At 38.7% G+C, this 16,449-nt stretch overlaps 1 protein-coding gene across 1 annotated transcript; it reads left to right on the forward strand.

The window, feature by feature from the left end:
• Positions 1 to 3,362: 3,362 nt before the first annotated feature.
• tnk1 (tyrosine kinase, non-receptor, 1) lies at positions 3,363 to 15,962 on the forward strand. The gene is made up of 14 exons (XM_042512626.2): positions 3,363 to 3,684; positions 7,560 to 7,738; positions 8,375 to 8,445; positions 8,557 to 8,748; positions 9,462 to 9,614; positions 9,707 to 9,984; positions 10,460 to 10,586; positions 10,736 to 10,882; positions 11,037 to 11,131; positions 11,957 to 12,193; positions 12,681 to 12,742; positions 13,345 to 13,844; positions 13,923 to 14,018; positions 15,448 to 15,962. Exons 2-14 carry the CDS (start codon positions 7,576 to 7,578, stop codon positions 15,619 to 15,621), a joined length of 2,295 nt encoding a protein of 764 aa, XP_042368560.2. The 5' UTR covers positions 3,363 to 3,684; positions 7,560 to 7,575; the 3' UTR covers positions 15,622 to 15,962.
• Positions 15,963 to 16,449: the final 487 nt, after the last annotated feature.

The following is a 16,449-nucleotide window of genomic DNA, read 5'->3' on the forward strand; positions in this document are numbered from 1 at the left end:
AAATTTTTTTTAAAAAAAGGTAAAGAAAGTTTAAAAAAATCAAAACATGGAAATGACATGAGTCAAAAGGTGCTTCAATAATTAGTACATTAATGCATTATGTTTACTATAAAGTGGCAAGTAATAACCAAAATTTAGAAAATCAAAATATTGGGATAAGTAAATACAAATCATCTCTGCAGAAATAGTAATAATGCAATTACTTTACTTGTAAGATTTGCATAAATTAATAGTTTTAGTGAGTTTTTTTATCACATATTTTTAAGTTTGATATTGTTTTAATGACTACCTTACAGACAAATCAGTGAAGGTTTAGGTGCTCCTTTTCTAGAAATATACAACAGTCTCAGTATAAGCATTACTTCTCTCCTTTCAAGTTGTCTGACAATCGACTCTTGACCTTTTGGTAAAATAGTGCAAACAGATGAATCAGCTTTCTAAATAACTGTTCAGTCTTTGTTCTTCTGTAATATGTCACGTATCTCATTTCTTTGTCACTGGTTTCACCCGGTTAGGATTTCTGACTGGTAAGACTGTGATAACCCATTCCCTTTGACAGCACTGGTTATACTGCATCTCTCTCATATAAATATATATATAAAGAAAGCTGATATCATATTTCTCTGTGCTTGATTTAAACAATTTATACTGCATTTTCCCAGCAGCACAAGACAGAGAGAGCTTCCCACACTGTAACCTGACACTGAGAAACTTCAGCCGCAGAGATTTTAACACAGCAGAAGGAGTGTAAACACAACATCCGTCCCACACACTCCTCGTTTGCCCTGTAGACACAACTGCTCATCAAATCCTGGAAATGACAAGTTGTTGTCTAAGTACCTGTCTGGTGGGTTAAGGGTGATTTACATGAGTTGAGAAGTTTTAATAAGTCACCTTGTCATTATTTGTATTGTTTGTAAAGCTCTTGGCTATAGCATGATTAAAAGACATGTAAAAAAACTCTTGATTAAAACATGTCCTCCTGCAATAGGTCAGTCTTAATCATCAAAAACAGTCTTTTAATCTTGTTTAGTTACAAGCATATGACAGCTCATGTTTCTTTGCTCCACTGAAAACTATTGTGTGTGTTGAGTAATTCAGGAAAGCAAGCAGGGAGGAGTGACTGAGGGGGAGATACTGTACCAGGAAGTGCAAAGTGCAGGCAGGCCCTTCACATCACTGCCTGCTTTACATTCAAATTAACAAACACGTGGGAGGCTAAAAAAATCCTGTCAAACTTGTTCAGCAACAGCAGGTATGGAGGAGAGAGAGACTGGGACAGAAAACCATTTTACTCATTGCTCTCGGCAGGTTTCTGTTGAGTCCAAACACTAGAATTAATTAGCCAATAAAGGGGAATTAATCATGTTATTTACGGGAAAAATTCAAATTCAGCCATGACTAACTGGAAATTTTAGTTTGTCACAGTAGCAGTTAAAATGATGTTGGTGATCTCTGGTCGATTAAGGCAAATAACATAAAACATAATAACAAATTAGGCTGTAGGATAACTTCTTGCTAATTGCCATTTTATTTTAAGGCCTTGGCAACTCACAGCAACAACTGACACAGTGTAGGGCAGTAATAAATCCTACCTTTATGGCAGCTATAATATGCCTTTTTTGTTTAAATTTTTGGCCAGTGAAGTCGAATGTTACAGCAGTTAGGGGGGAAAAATGAAGATAAGGAATAAAAATACACAAATATTTATCAACAATATATATACATGTACATATGTGAGGTAAACATAAAGTGAAGTTAAGCTAATTCTTCTCTCATTTATTGCAAGGTTGTTATTTTTTAGTGAAATTAAAATGGAAACTAGACCACTTTTTTAGGTACTGCTACACCTAAAACAGATTTCACTAGTTGAACCCAATAAGCTTATTTAAGCTTACTATATAAATGTGTGAGGGAAACAAGTGAAGTAAAGATTATTCTACTCTCACTGGAAAAAATATTAATGGTTTATATAATTAAAATTATATAAACCATAAAATATATTGCTACGTAGCCTGGCTTACATTTGGTGTATTAGCTAGTTTTAGCTAGGTAGGATTACTCAGGTGAGGGCTAACCAATAAGCTACTTTTAGCTCGTTAGCTACAGTTAGCTAAAACTGTTGTAGCCAAGTGTATAAGGTGTTTCTGCTCTAATTAGTGAAAAATGCTTTAAATTTGAAGTTAATACTGAAACAGTTTCAAGCAAAGACATTAGGTTTGTTGTATTTAGTCAAATTAAAACAATAGGTAATAGCCTATTAACTACACCTATAACAGTTTAAGATAAGTGTAGCCAATGCGCTAGTTTTAGCTCGGTAGCCTAGCTTACATTTGTTGCTATAAACTAGAATTTAGTTTTAGCTAGCTGGCTAAATATGGCATGACTCACCAAATGTCTACTTTTGGCAAGAAAAAACTGATGTAGCAAGGTAGACATGATGCAAATAAGATGTTTTCACTGTTAATGAAAAAAAAATAGCTTTAAAAGTTAAATTGACAGTCAAACAGTCTTGAGCAAAGACATAAAAACAGAAATTGAGCCTACCTTGCTACGTCCACCGAAAACAGTTTTAGCTAGGTGTGGTGTGTATCCGATAGGCTAGTTTAAACAAAGTAACCTACTCCGTAAAAAAAAGAAATGTCCGTAAAATTAACAACAAAGTGTTGTAAAATAATGACATCATTGAACTGTGAGGGAAAAAAAGAGAGTCTTCAGTTTTTTATGCTAATATTTTTGTGAAGCACTGAACCAAACAAAACTAATGACTAAAAATAATGAATTTTCTTTGTAGAATTTGCACATTACTGTAGTTTAAATACAAGAAAACTACATTACAAAAAATATACAAAAAATACAGTTAAAATTATAACATGATAGTGTTAAAATAAGGGTTTTTGGAAAGTAGATTTTTTTACAGAAAAAAACATATTGGCCTACATTTTACAGATTCATGTTTTTTACAGATAATATGTACCCTAAAAATGGATTTTAATACATTTGAATGTTCCTTAAAACTTAGTGAACCTGCCCATAACAGCTATTTGAAATTAATTTAATTAATTTTTCAATTATTAATTTAATTTGAGGGACAGTGTATTTTAAAGTTTGAAAATGTTGTAATTACAACAGTTATAATATATATACAATAATATATAATAATTATATATATTTATACTCCCTTAATTCTATGACTTTATCAAATTGAAACAAATACAAACTTTCTCTTTAAATGCATTAGTTTCCTGTTAGTGCTGATGATTTATGTCATAATTATATCACAGTGTTACCTGTGCAGGTAATTTCTTGTCGTCTGGAGAATTGTGGCGAGTTGAAAGCTCAGGTGAGAGAGTCAGGAAGAGGTGTGGCCAGTGCGGAGAAACTGGAAAGAGGTGCAGGAAACAGCCGCAGACACACAGGTAGATCCCAAATGCGCTGCTAATGCTTCACAGAAACATGTAACATAAAAGCATAGATATCATATTTCAGAAAACATACCTGGATCTGTCAGGTGGTCAGGTATTTGGAGCTGGTTTAGGATTCAGAGAGGAGTTGTGATTTGTGGGGAAGTCCTCCGTTGAAGTCGCTGGAGGTTTTAACGCCAACATGGATCACTTGTCTCGCGGTGTGTGTGACTGAGAAGAAGCTGTCAACCTCCGGAAAACTTAGTGATTTTCAATAACGGTAAGTGTCACACGTTTTATCACTTATATCTGTCTGAGATCGGATTTGTAAGGACGCTACTGTCTGGGGACATAATAATGTTTGAAAGTTTTATAAACATAACAGGTTTCATAAAGTTCTTTGTTGGAAAATAAGCAAATGTAGGCCTACTTTTAAAAAACTCACAAAAACAGTTATTAAATTGGGTGTAAAAGTGGTTTTTAGAATCATTATTGATGGCATATATCCCAAATTTGACTATATAGTGTGTACTTTCAAGTGGAGTACATTTGCATGTAGCCAACTGTATTTAATTACAATTCAAGGGGGATTTACTTTTACTGTTGTGCTACTATATTCTGCTTTCAGAGACAGATATTGTATTTTTTACTACCTACATGTGTTTAACAACTGCAGTTATTAGTTACTTTGCAGGTTTTATATACAAAACTTGATCAGTTAATAAAATATGATGCATTATTATGAATTAAACTACCGTCATAAATCACCTGCTGCACCATGAAAATGCTGCTTACACAGTAATCCATCAAAGATAATAATGCAACAGCCAAAAGAGTAGGGCTACTTGTATTGTTTATACATACTGATAATACTTTAACAATTTTACCTAGAAAATATTTTAGATATTATTATATTTAGCATTTTGCATTGTAGTGTTCAGTATAAGATCTCACAGGTTTCCTTCTGATCCTTAAAAAGTCTAAAAAGGCTTTCAATTAATTAATCTTAAAACAAGGCCTTAACTGTTATTACAATGTCTTAGATCAATTGTTCAAAAGTCTTTTAAATTTTGGGGGACAGGACAAGTAGGATTTTATAAATCGTACTTTTCTGGTGTTGTATTGTAAAATCTGGAAATAATTTGTGACCATTTATTTTTTTTGTTTAATAATTTACCAAATTCCTGTTCTTCAAAACACAATGATGGAATTCAGGCAGTGGGATCTCACATGTGGACTGAAAAACACAAAACTTTTAGATTATTTATTTATTTATTCATTGTCTTCCATGTGGTCCACTCTTTAAAAGGATTGTTTATGTGTGTGTAGATAATCGAACGTTCTCAGAGGAAAAAACATTGTCATGTCTTATGTTACCAGAAATATTTGGACAAAATCTTCCTTCAGTTTTTGTTTGTTATAAGATTGGTCTTAAATTTCATTCCAAATGGCAATAAAAAAAATCTTTAAATGTCTTAAATCTAACTTGCCTTAAGCTGTAGCTGTCTGCACTTCTTCCACTTCTGTTTTTCTATAATGAGCTCATTTTGTCTGCACTTGAAAAACTTGAGAGGCACACCCTTCACGTCTACGCTAACAGAGCACAACACAAGTTAAATCTAACATAATATTAATGTCTTAAGTTATGCAACGTCTCTGAAGCTCTGTCATGCCTGAAGGTGTCAAGCGTGTGGTTTGATCTTGATTTCTTTTGGGCTCAGCCAGAGAAAACATGCATCAGTGTAAACAAATGCTCTCCAGCAGCAGCAGCAGTAGATAAACATGGCCATGTGAAGCTGCGGGTAATTCCTTGTCTGATAATAATCAAGCCAGTTTAACATGTGACTGTTCAGCCACATCGAGCTATTAAGTAAATAGTTGGACATTTGGTCACACATTAGGCTGAGAGGTTTCATTTTCAGTAGCTGGCCGAGTTAAAGATTGATCACTCTGTACATAAAGAGAATGATCACAGAGCTCTCGTTCTTCACCAGTCTGCATCTTTTTCTATTCAAATATGCGACCTGCAGAGAATTTACCACATGCTCACTCAAGTTGGGTGCAAATTAATTGGGAGTTGTCTTTGGAAATGAATGCAAGCCCAGGCTAGTACTCTCTAGCACTTGTTGGTTTTTTAAGCATCAGCTGGCCGTGAGAATGAGCCGACTGATTGCTGAAGACAAAGCAGCTCTGCTTGTTGTTTAGTGCAAATGTTAATTTTTTCCCAGGGTAGCTGACAAGGGAATGTTGAAGGCCCTCCTTGACTCATACCTGCTGGGCTGATAAGCATGGGGATTTATGGCTGCACAACTGACTCTACAGTTTCACTAACAGAGGAGGCCAACAAAAGAAGAATTTACTGTGTTTTAACTCTTCATTTTGTTTTAGTAATGAAGTTATGCAAATGTAATGATATTTGTTATTTCACCTATGACTCGGGACCCTGCAATTGCTTAATTGCTAACATTTAATGAATACACCCTAAAATGAACATTTGTGTATCAATTACTCACCCTGTGTTACTTTGCAAACTTTGTTTTTTTCTTCATTCTTCTTCTTCAGTAGATTGAAGAATCCAAAAACTGAGAAATGTCTTCACGAATTGAAGTAATAGGATTCCATGTTTAACAACTGCAAAACTATATTAAAAAATAACCGTTTACAAACTCTCACAAGACATGTGCAGCACAATCCAAGATTCATTTATTCAGTTGTAGGCTCAGCCCTTTTCAAGGAAAAATAAGCCTTTATTTGTGTTTTCTTTGAAACCAGACTCCATAGACAAAAAACACAATTTTACCTCAATCAACACAAGAGCTGCTGGTCTACCATTGCCTCAATAGGTGGTTTGTTTGTTTTATTGTGTGACTTTGTTGTTTAACTCTTATTCACCAAAGTCACACAATAACACATACAAACTACAGATTGAGGCAGAGGTGGAACAGCAGCTATCGTGTTCTGTGAAGTAAAATTACCATTTTTTTGAATGGAGTCTGGTTCTGAAGAACACTCAGCACCCTGTCGGAAAGTACTGTATTTGAGAAATACTGGGCAAACAACTGGATAAATGACACTTGGATTATACTGCGAGTTACAAAAAAGTTTGTAAACTGATGTATTGATATAGTTTTACCACTGTAAAATGTGGACCCCTATGACTTTAATTCAAGAATTTTCTCAGTTTTTGAGTCGGAGGCATGCGAGAAAAACAATGTTTTCGTTACAAATTTACCGCAATACAAGGTGAGTAATTGATACACAAATAGTCAGTTGGGATGGTTGAAGTGTTCCTTTAAAGGTGTTAAAGAAATGCAAATTAGAAAAAGGGATTATAAAGTGAAACTGATGCCCTAATCAGCCTTTCAAAAGCTGCTGTCAACACACAGCACGACTTCAACTGTTACATAAACACTGTGTGAACAGGATCCTGTCTGACCGGTGCCCCCAAACAACTGTCAAGCTAATGTTTCCACCTCTCAGTTTTTAATTCCCCGCAGGATCGTTGCCACCGAGGTTCAAGATGAGTCACAAACCAGTAAACAGCACTGATACTAGACCTAATGTTCTCGCTTCTGAGGATAAGACGATCTTTTATGTCTTTTTTTGGCTTTACCTCTGTGTTTTAACTGACATTTCTGTTCTCTTATCTGTTTTTACTCTATTTAAGATAGAGAACCACCTGCAAATTATGTTTTTTGGAGTATAAAAAGCTGAAAGATGTTGTGTACTGTATGATCATCAGAGAGAAAATTAGTTGCCAGTATGAGATTTCCTCTCATAGGACACCAACAAACAACTTGAAATGTTGGCACAAAGGCAGGGCAATCCCCCATCGGCATCCAACACCAAGAGCTTTTTGTTAGGTCCTCGTGGTAACCTAACAAAGCCGGAGTGGGAGCAAAGTTACCGTTAAAGAGGCTCTTTAATGAGATGAGCAAGACTCATCTCTTTAAAGGTGGAATGGAGCTAGTTCATAATCGTGTCTTCGAACTAGAAAACATGACTGAGCTGCATTTCTGCTCTTACAATGATATTTTCATGTCCAAAGATGGAAGATTTGAGGAGATTCAGTATAAGGGATTTTGATGTGAAAGGACAAGTACATGAAAGATGCACAAAAGGTATTTAACTGATGTCTGACCTTTGACCCTGAAGGCGGGTGGGCCGGGTGATGCTGATGGACCAGGACACTCAGTGGCTGTACCAACTCCTGGCCGAGGTCCAGTTGGAGAAGTTCTACCTGCGCGTCAGAGATGGCCTCAACATCACCCGCAGCGAGCACTTCAACTACGTCAAGGAGTCGGACCTGGAGCAGATAGGAATCAGCAAACCTGGTGAGCCTGATCGCCTCCTTTGATCATCCAGCCCGAGTATAAATCAATACATATCTGTCTTCTCAGACAAGGAGGCTGATGTTTGGTTCATCACAAGACAAAGACTGGTTTAAACTGCCGCCCGGACAAATGCTTTGTCTTCTATTAGTCCTCAAAAGTCCCCAATCAACCCTTGGATTTACAGTATTGATGGATAAATAGTCCAAAAAGTAGTCTGATCACAAGGTCCACTTATTTATCTAAAGTGTTAAGACACATCTGATGGCCATCGTCAGCTGACGCTCAATGTAAAAACATACACACAGACGGTACTATTGTCTATGAAATTAGATTAATTTACTCTGTTTAGGTGTATAAATCATCGAATAAATGTCGTGCTGAAGACAGACAGTTTGGATTTAACACTCTAAAAAATGGGAGGTGTGTTAGTGTGATGATTGTTTATGAAAAAAAACATTTTCACATCATTTGATGAATTGTTGCGGCTCCATTTTAATCATATTGGCACATGCAAATGACAAGGTTTTTTTTTTTTTACAAATATTATTTATTTAGTCTGTAAATGTCAGAAAATAAAAGGCTGAAATCAGACAGCTGTCATGCTGGATTTAATAATGTTTTTCTTTCCTTTTTCAGCACAAAGAAGATTATGGGAAGCTCTGAAACGCTACAAGACAAATTCACGAGGACGACCATGGATGCCAAAGGTCTGACACATGTTGACATCGTCAAGGTGTTCTTATCTTTAGTTTGAGAACTACATGTAATCAGGCACGGCAGTCAGTAATTGTATTTGCTTCATTTATTGATGCGCGCAGGTGTCAGGCGGTCGAGGTCCGGATGGAGGGGAGCAGCTGAGCGGGGGCGCCGTGGCTCAAGCTCAGGATGGTGTTAGCCGCGCTCTTCCATGTCTGATCCAGGACAGTGAGCTGGTTCTGGGAGAGAAGCTGGGCTCCGGGTCCTTCGGGGTGGTGAAGAAAGGAGAATGGCACACATCCACTGGGAAAGTGGTGAGGAACCGTTTTCTAGACTGTTTAGTGTATTTTTGTGCATTTTTGTCTGATTGATGTTGCACGGATACATTTTAAACCGTATAATATCCCCAAAACAATCAGCTTGTACTGATACTGAATTCTATTTTTAATTACTGCATGTATATATAAGTACAAATCAAAAACATTTATCCAGGGATAACGTGAGCTGCGTTTATTTTACTTTATGTTACACTTTGTGATTTTAAAGCCACCATTAAAAAACAATGTTAAAAAGTGTTAGTATATCTATGTGCAGAATCCATAGTGTTCATAAGTGTTCATAAAGATGCAAGACTGAATTTAAAGCTGCTAATGGATGTGTTTATATTAACAACAGATCAAATGACTATTTGTATGCAAGAAGGGTCAGGTGCAGTGTAGTAGTGTTGACCAATAACGTTTAAATAGCATGTAACAATCCATGTGGAGGGGCAGAATGCATTGGTTTAATTTAATTTTATTTAATTTTATTTAATTTTATTTAATTTTATTTTATCCTCTGGCTTCACTGGATCAGTCAACATATTGGCTCTTTCCTTCAGAGGCTTTATCGTCGTTAGACAATAGCCAATGATGGGTTATTTCTTTCTGCTTTAATGTGGCACAACCTCAGTGCGAAAAAACAGATGCTGGGGGATGAGAAGCAGGATCAGGACTGAGCCTCTGTCTCTTTTTTCCCCTCCTCTCAGTTGCCTGTAGCAGTAAAGTCACTGAGGAGCAGCATGTCGAAGCAGACAGACACACTGAAGGACTTCCTCCAAGAGGTGACCACCATGCAGTCACTGGACCACCCCAACATCATCCGACTTTACGGTGTGGTGCTCACACAGCCCCTCAAGATGGTAAGATGTTTCCTCTGATGGACATAATAAATGGATCTACTCAAACTAAGATGTGTTTAGGAGCTTAAATAAACAGTTTTTTCTTCCTCCAGGTGACAGAGCTTGCTGCCTTGGGCTCGTTATACGACACTCTGCGCGGACGTCAGTTTGAGTACCCTCTGCTCCGCCTGTGGCTCTTTGCTACCCAGATCACGTCTGGTATGGACTACCTGGAGACCAGGAGGTTCATCCACAGGGACCTGGCTGCGAGAAACGTCTTGCTCGCATCCAGGGAGATGGTGAAGATCGGGGACTTTGGCCTGATGAGAGGCCTGAGCCATGAGGAGGACCACTATGTGATGTCAGCACACAGAAGGATCCCGTTTGCATGGTGAGGGCTGACGCAAAAATTGGGCGGAGGGTAAAATAATATTTAAAATTATCACTAGTGTCTCATTTCCTTTCCTTGTTTTTTTTTTTTTTTTTGGTTTGTTTGTTTGTTTTATTTGCATTTTTAGAAATTATATGACATAGTAACACTAGAGGTACCAGTCAAAAATAAAAATACAAAACAAATATATAATTTAAAAATAAAGAAAGATAATAATAATGATATAATAATAATAATAACTGGTACATATATGTAAGTTTATATTCTAAAAAATAACTGTTAACATAACTTTTCATTCAAAAGATATAATTGACCAATAATTGATTAATTTAAGTCAGAGCATACATTTGGCCAGCGTAGGACATGACAGCAGGTACCACAGGCACACGCATACACACATACAGACACACATCAACATGTGTGAGTGTGTGAATGACTTTTTTTCAAGTTGTCCATCGTCCTGTTTGTCCTCCAGGTGTGCTCCAGAGAGTCTTCGTGTCGGCTCATTCTCCCACTCCTCAGACGTGTGGATGTTTGGCGTTACCCTGTGGGAGATGTTTACCTACTGCGAGGAGCCGTGGTTCGGTCTTTCAGGCAGACAGGTACACGCTTCACTGTTGTATCTGTGCCAGTCAGCGTTTTTTGTCCTCATGTTTGGAATGTGTGTCCCCGCCCTGCCGCGTTTTGCTTTTATGATATGCTCTGTGACTCAGAGTTTTAGTGTCTCTGATATTTACTCTCTTTAATCTAGATTTTGTTTCGTGTGGAGCGGGAGGGCGAGCGCCTGGAGAAACCGCCGGATTGCCCCCAGGAATTGTACGCCGTGATGAGGAAGTGCTGGGCGTGCAATCCTGCTGACAGACCCAGCTTCTCCCAGCTCTGCACACTGGTGGCTGAGGTCTGCAACTTATGTGGAGTTTTGAATCATGAAAACAGAGAGGGACTGTTTATTTAGGCTCATCAGATGAAATTGTCACTTAAAATGCTACAGATATAAGATAAGATTTCAATAAATCTTTGTAATGTTTCTCCTCTTTTTGTCTCTCATGCAGGCTAAACCAATGGAGGGACAAGCCACAAGAGACTTTGCTGAACCCAGGAAACTTGCACTTGCAGCCAATGACCTTGTGACTATGGTTGACCACGGGTGGGTGAGAGAAAGGAGGGTGGGACTAAAAGAGTAAAGGGAAAACTCTGGCAAACACAATGGGTCTTTGTCAAGATGAAACAGGGGTTTAAACCGGCCTCCAAAGTGCATTCCTGCCGCGATCTCATGGAGTCCTTGAACGCATTTTGCTTTGTCTGTTTGTTTGAACCAGTCCGGCAGCTATGACTCAGTGTTTTCTTTACGTAATAGATCCACAGTCAAGATGATGTTCGTTATGTCACTGTTAATTACTTTGTTCATTCAGACATGCAGAAAGCCTAAAGCAACAAAAAATACACTTAAATGCATAAAAATTAACATTACAATACATACTGTACATTCTCATTGTGAATGAGCATCTATGAGCAATTAAAATAACTGAAGTCATGCACTGAAACGCCAAAATGAAATGAAAGTCACAAAATATTAAGTGCTATCTTTAGGAAATGTAAAATGTACATAATAAATCAGTGTAAGAATACATCACATACCATTAGTTAATGGTAAACTTTGGTATTTTTTAAGTGGGACCCATGTTTCCAAAGTTTTTCTGTCAAAGCGACTCATGGAGACAACAAGAACATGCTGCAATGTCATCACTATGGCCAATTGTGCACCCAGTTGTGCATACTCATTATACTTGAGTATACCTGTATCTTTTGGTGGTTAATCAAATTACTTATAACTTGTCTCTACTTGTTCTATTGACACGCTGTCTTTTAGTATTCACCTTTATGCTGCTTTACAGCAAAAAGTTACATCCTGGTAATCACACTTTAAAGAAACGAATCTCCGGTTTCTGAATGAACTGATTTCTCTTTGCAGACTGGAGCTGAGTGAGTGGAGGGGCCAGAACCAGAGGACACTGACAGTCGGCTGGTTTCCCGCGGGCCTCGTCATGCCGACACTCCCTTCTGTTCCGAACACTTCCAACAACTCCGGGCCCAACCCGGCTCCCAGTACAGTTTACATCTCGCCCCCGCTGAAGGGCAGCCTGCAGCACACCGGGCACGGAGACATCAAACCTGAGCGCTGCTGGGGAGCACCTAACAGCATGGACGAGTCAGTGACACCCCTCATTCATTCCTCTCTGTCTTACCGATGCTGTTTGGTCTATCTGCTTCTTCTTTGCTTTTTTTTTTTTTTATTGACGTAAACGGAAAGTAACTCGAGTTACCTGCAGCTAAAAATACACCTAAAACAAGTGAAACAGGCCCAAAGTTACAAAGTTCATCTCTGTTTTTAACAAGATTATAGTGTTATAGGGTGGGTGTCTCTTTCGCTTCATTTACTGATGTAAAAGAGTTCAACTAAACAAAGAAAAAAAGTTGTGATTTTCCAAATTACGTTTTCCTTTTTTAGTATTATTTTGCCCATATCACATAGAAAACCATATAAACTTCCAGCTCATGTCCCTGAGTCACTGAGTTTTATCGCGGAATGCAAACAACAGCCGTGCAGCACTGAACTTTGACCTGCTGTCAGACAACACAGTGTGTGAGCTGAGGCTGTCAGACTAATGTGTGTACTGTTCTGACCTCTGCTGCAGGGGAGACTATAGACCGCACCCTGCCAAGGCGAAGGACGGCTCCAATCTGCAGAAAATGACAGGTAAAGGGTGAAAATACAAGCAGATGCATGATGTAGATGTGTTATCTAGATGTAGATGTGTTAGATATCATCTGAGATTTTGAATGCTGTATTTTTCTGTACGTATTTTTAATTTTATCTTTTCCTGATGTGAAGGCTGCATTCAGGGTGGTCAAAAATTGTGATAGTAGTTTTATTCAAAAATTCCTCAGCTCCCATCATAAGCTGTATAGCTTGTAGAATAACGGCTGCCACTCTTTACCTGCTATTGTTCAAACTTTTAATACATTACTTTCATTGCTCTGAATGTATCAGGCCTAAGGTCATGCACATTGCACATCCTGAAAATGTTGAAGCCTTAGAAGGGTTTACGTACAGCTGATAAATCTTATTATCCATTTATGTGTTTGAAAATTGTTGCATCTTAATCCATACAGGTAGTTATTGAAGTTATCTATCCATTCATTCTCACCTGTATGCCCTCTAGTGGCTTCTCAAGACTCCCACACACTTACTGCAACTGTTCAGTACTATTATCTTGACCATTTCCTCCTCATTCATTTCACTTTGAGACTACTGTAATATTTATTTGTGCATTAAAAGTCCTCTCCCTGTGTCTTTAGGTATGTCTCGGAGCCTGGAGTCAGTTTTGAGCGGACACCGGCCCCGGGCTCACACGGTTGGGGCAGTGTGCAGAGTGGATCAGCAAGGCAGACTCATGCCGCCTGTGATGACAGCTGGCAGTATGGTAATGCAAGACCCTCGCCGGTTCAGCGAGGCCAGTATCGCCCCGCCACCACGGCCGCCACCCCCCAACCCGAAACGCTTGAACATGAAACCCCAGAGGAGGCCCACAATCCACCCGATGCCGGGTAGTCCCTGGCCTCCACATCCTATCCACGTCGGGCCCCCTCTAGCGCCTTTTCCACTGCCTCAACCTCAAGCCCATCACCCACCTCCGCAGGGCGCTGGAGGATCCAACTTGGCTAAAATGACCCACATGGCACGCTCGACCCCACAGCTGGAGGACTACACGGACAACAGAGAAAGGGATCGAGAGAGGGATCGAGTCCGGGATAAGTCACCTCAAGTGCACAACATGAGAGACAGTCTCATCGCACAGGTACAGTTATTTTATAATTCTTTTACTTTTTCTGCATGAAAAGTTGTTCGATTACTTAGAGTAAAAGCTTCTCCTCAGGTGATGGAGGCAGTTCATGGAGTGACGATTGACGAGGTTCACACTGCACTTCAGCGTAGTGACTGGAACCCAGTGCGAGCTGAGCAACAACTCAAGGTCAGACCGTCAAATGACTGTCAACATAAATGGGGAAAAACACCTTATCTGCCTGTATATGTTGCAAAATTTGGCATGAATGGTTTTCTGTTTCTGTGTGTCCGCCCTGTGATAGCTTGGTGGTGAGTGTGTACCCTGACACTCACCCAGTATCTGCTGAGAAACACTGAAAAGAATAAGCAGTTACGGATGAGAAATAAGTAATAAACAAAGTAAGGTACACTAAACAAAATTTTAAACCCAACACGTTTATTTTTGCTCCCGTTTTTCGTTGGTTTCACCTGAAGATCTGAGACTTTTTGATGCACTCAATCAAATTTTAGTCGCATTTTTTAAAAAATCCATGTTTGCAAGCATGTCTCTTTTCCCAAGATAATCCATCCTGACAAATGTGGCACATCAAGATGCTGATTAAACAGCGTCATTACATTAGATGTCGTCAGTATGTTTCCCTTGTTTTTGACTCATCAAACTTCTGTCAGGTTGAGAACCTGGTGAGGATGATGAGCACGGAAATGAGCTTACCTTTGTGCAGATATTCTTTAGCTGCGCAAACCATTTGTTGCATCAGCCGTCCGGGTGGCTGCTCTCAGAGGATCTTGCAGGTGAAGACACTGGATGTGGAGGTCCTGAGCTGGTGTGGTTACATGTGGTCTGCGGTTGTGAGGCCAGTCAGATTTACTGCCAAATTCATGGAAACAGCCCTGGAGACAGCTGATAGTAGTGAAATGAACACCCAACAGCTCTGGTGGACATTCCTGCAGTCGGCATGTCAACAGCACTCTCTTTTAAAACTTGCCACGTGTTGTGTGATCAAACTGCACATTTTAGAGCTGCCTTGTGTTTCGACAACCCTAAGGCACAAGTGTGCACTAATGATGCAGTTAAATCAGCATCTTGATATGCCACACCTGTCAGGTGGACAGGTTATCTTGAAAAAGTGCTCACTACCACAGATTATTACCTATTTGTGCACAAACTTTGAGACAAACATATCCGTTTAGTAAAATCTTAGATAATCAACTTAAACCTGTGAACAATGGGAGCAAAACCAAAAGTGTTGCGTTTAAATTTTTGTTCAGTATATAAAAGAGACACATTAGAATACATGGATAAATATATAAGAACCAAATAGAAAGAGAAATATATAAATAAATAGTCTGAGATTTAAATTGATAAAAATGCAGCAGCAAACAGGAGTTTTAAGTCTTATTTTACTCATCAAGTACTCATCAGTAGTAATCATACCCAATATACGGACAAAAATACTATACAAAAAAACAGAAATACAGCTTTACAGCCAGACTGCATTGTCAACAGTGCACACGGGACCAAAAATACTCAAACTCACTGCATGTTGTGTGTTAATTAAACACACATTAAAAGGTAATTTAACACTGATTTGATTGATTGTTTTGTGTGTCTTTAGCTCGATCAGCTGTACTCGCTGAGCCTCTGCTCCAAAGAGGACTGTCTGAGGATCCTCTCCAGGTACCAGTGGAACCTGCAGCTGGCCAGCCGCTATCTGATCCGATGGTCACGGGACAGCGGGAGTGGCTCTGGCGAGAGGGAGCGACCTGCTAGCACGGAAAGACGAGTCTGAAGCGATTGTCTGGCTGATTTTACGAAGCATCTGCAACAAATGTTGCACTGGAAGCTGCCCAATACAACTTTGATTGACCGCCTTGATATGGGAACAGAGGGGAGTACAGCGTGTATAATAAAAGTAGAGAAGGGAAGATGTTTTAATGTAAAAAGAAATATTTTGAAAAAGGAGTTTAGCAAAAAAAGACTGTTTCTGACTACTGTTTTTGTATTTTCATTAACACACTGTCCTGCACATTTTGTGCTTTTTGCAAATAGTTTTTTTATCTTAATGAAATTGTAAATATTGTATTAGAAATTGTTGTATTATTGAATAAAATGATCTGGTCTTAGTGCTGAGCTGCTGAGTGATATATGAGCATATATATATATATGGTTTAATCAAAGAAGTACACAATTGCTGTAGGGGAGAGCGGGGTAAGTTGAGCCACTTTCTACTTGACGCATCTTTGAATAGAAAAAAATGTTGTCTTTTTTGTTGGTTTGTTTTGTTTTTTTTTACTTAAATGTTCTTGCCAATTTTTCCATGGGCCTCTCACCTGTGATGGTGACTTGTCTGTGGCTGCCTGGAAACAAGCAGTGGCTCAACCTTCCCAAAGACTCAAATCACACCCCTACCGCACTGTTTCATTTAATAAAATACTTTGTGTTAAATTTTAAACCTTACATAGACCAGACTTTGGGATCACAGCGTTGTGGACCTTGAATGTATTTTGTTTTTAAAGCAAGGTCATAAACTCTGCTGACACCAACAATCATTATCATGTTTACTTTAACCAACATTTTTATCTGTTGTGTTCTCGTTAATGAGATGTGACTGAATAAA

This window comes from Plectropomus leopardus, chromosome 23, assembly GCF_026936395.1.
Source record: "Plectropomus leopardus strain MGB_pleo_1.0 chromosome 23, ASM2693639v1, whole genome shotgun sequence".
In the NCBI taxonomy this organism is placed as follows: Eukaryota; Metazoa; Chordata; class Actinopteri; order Perciformes; family Serranidae; genus Plectropomus; species Plectropomus leopardus.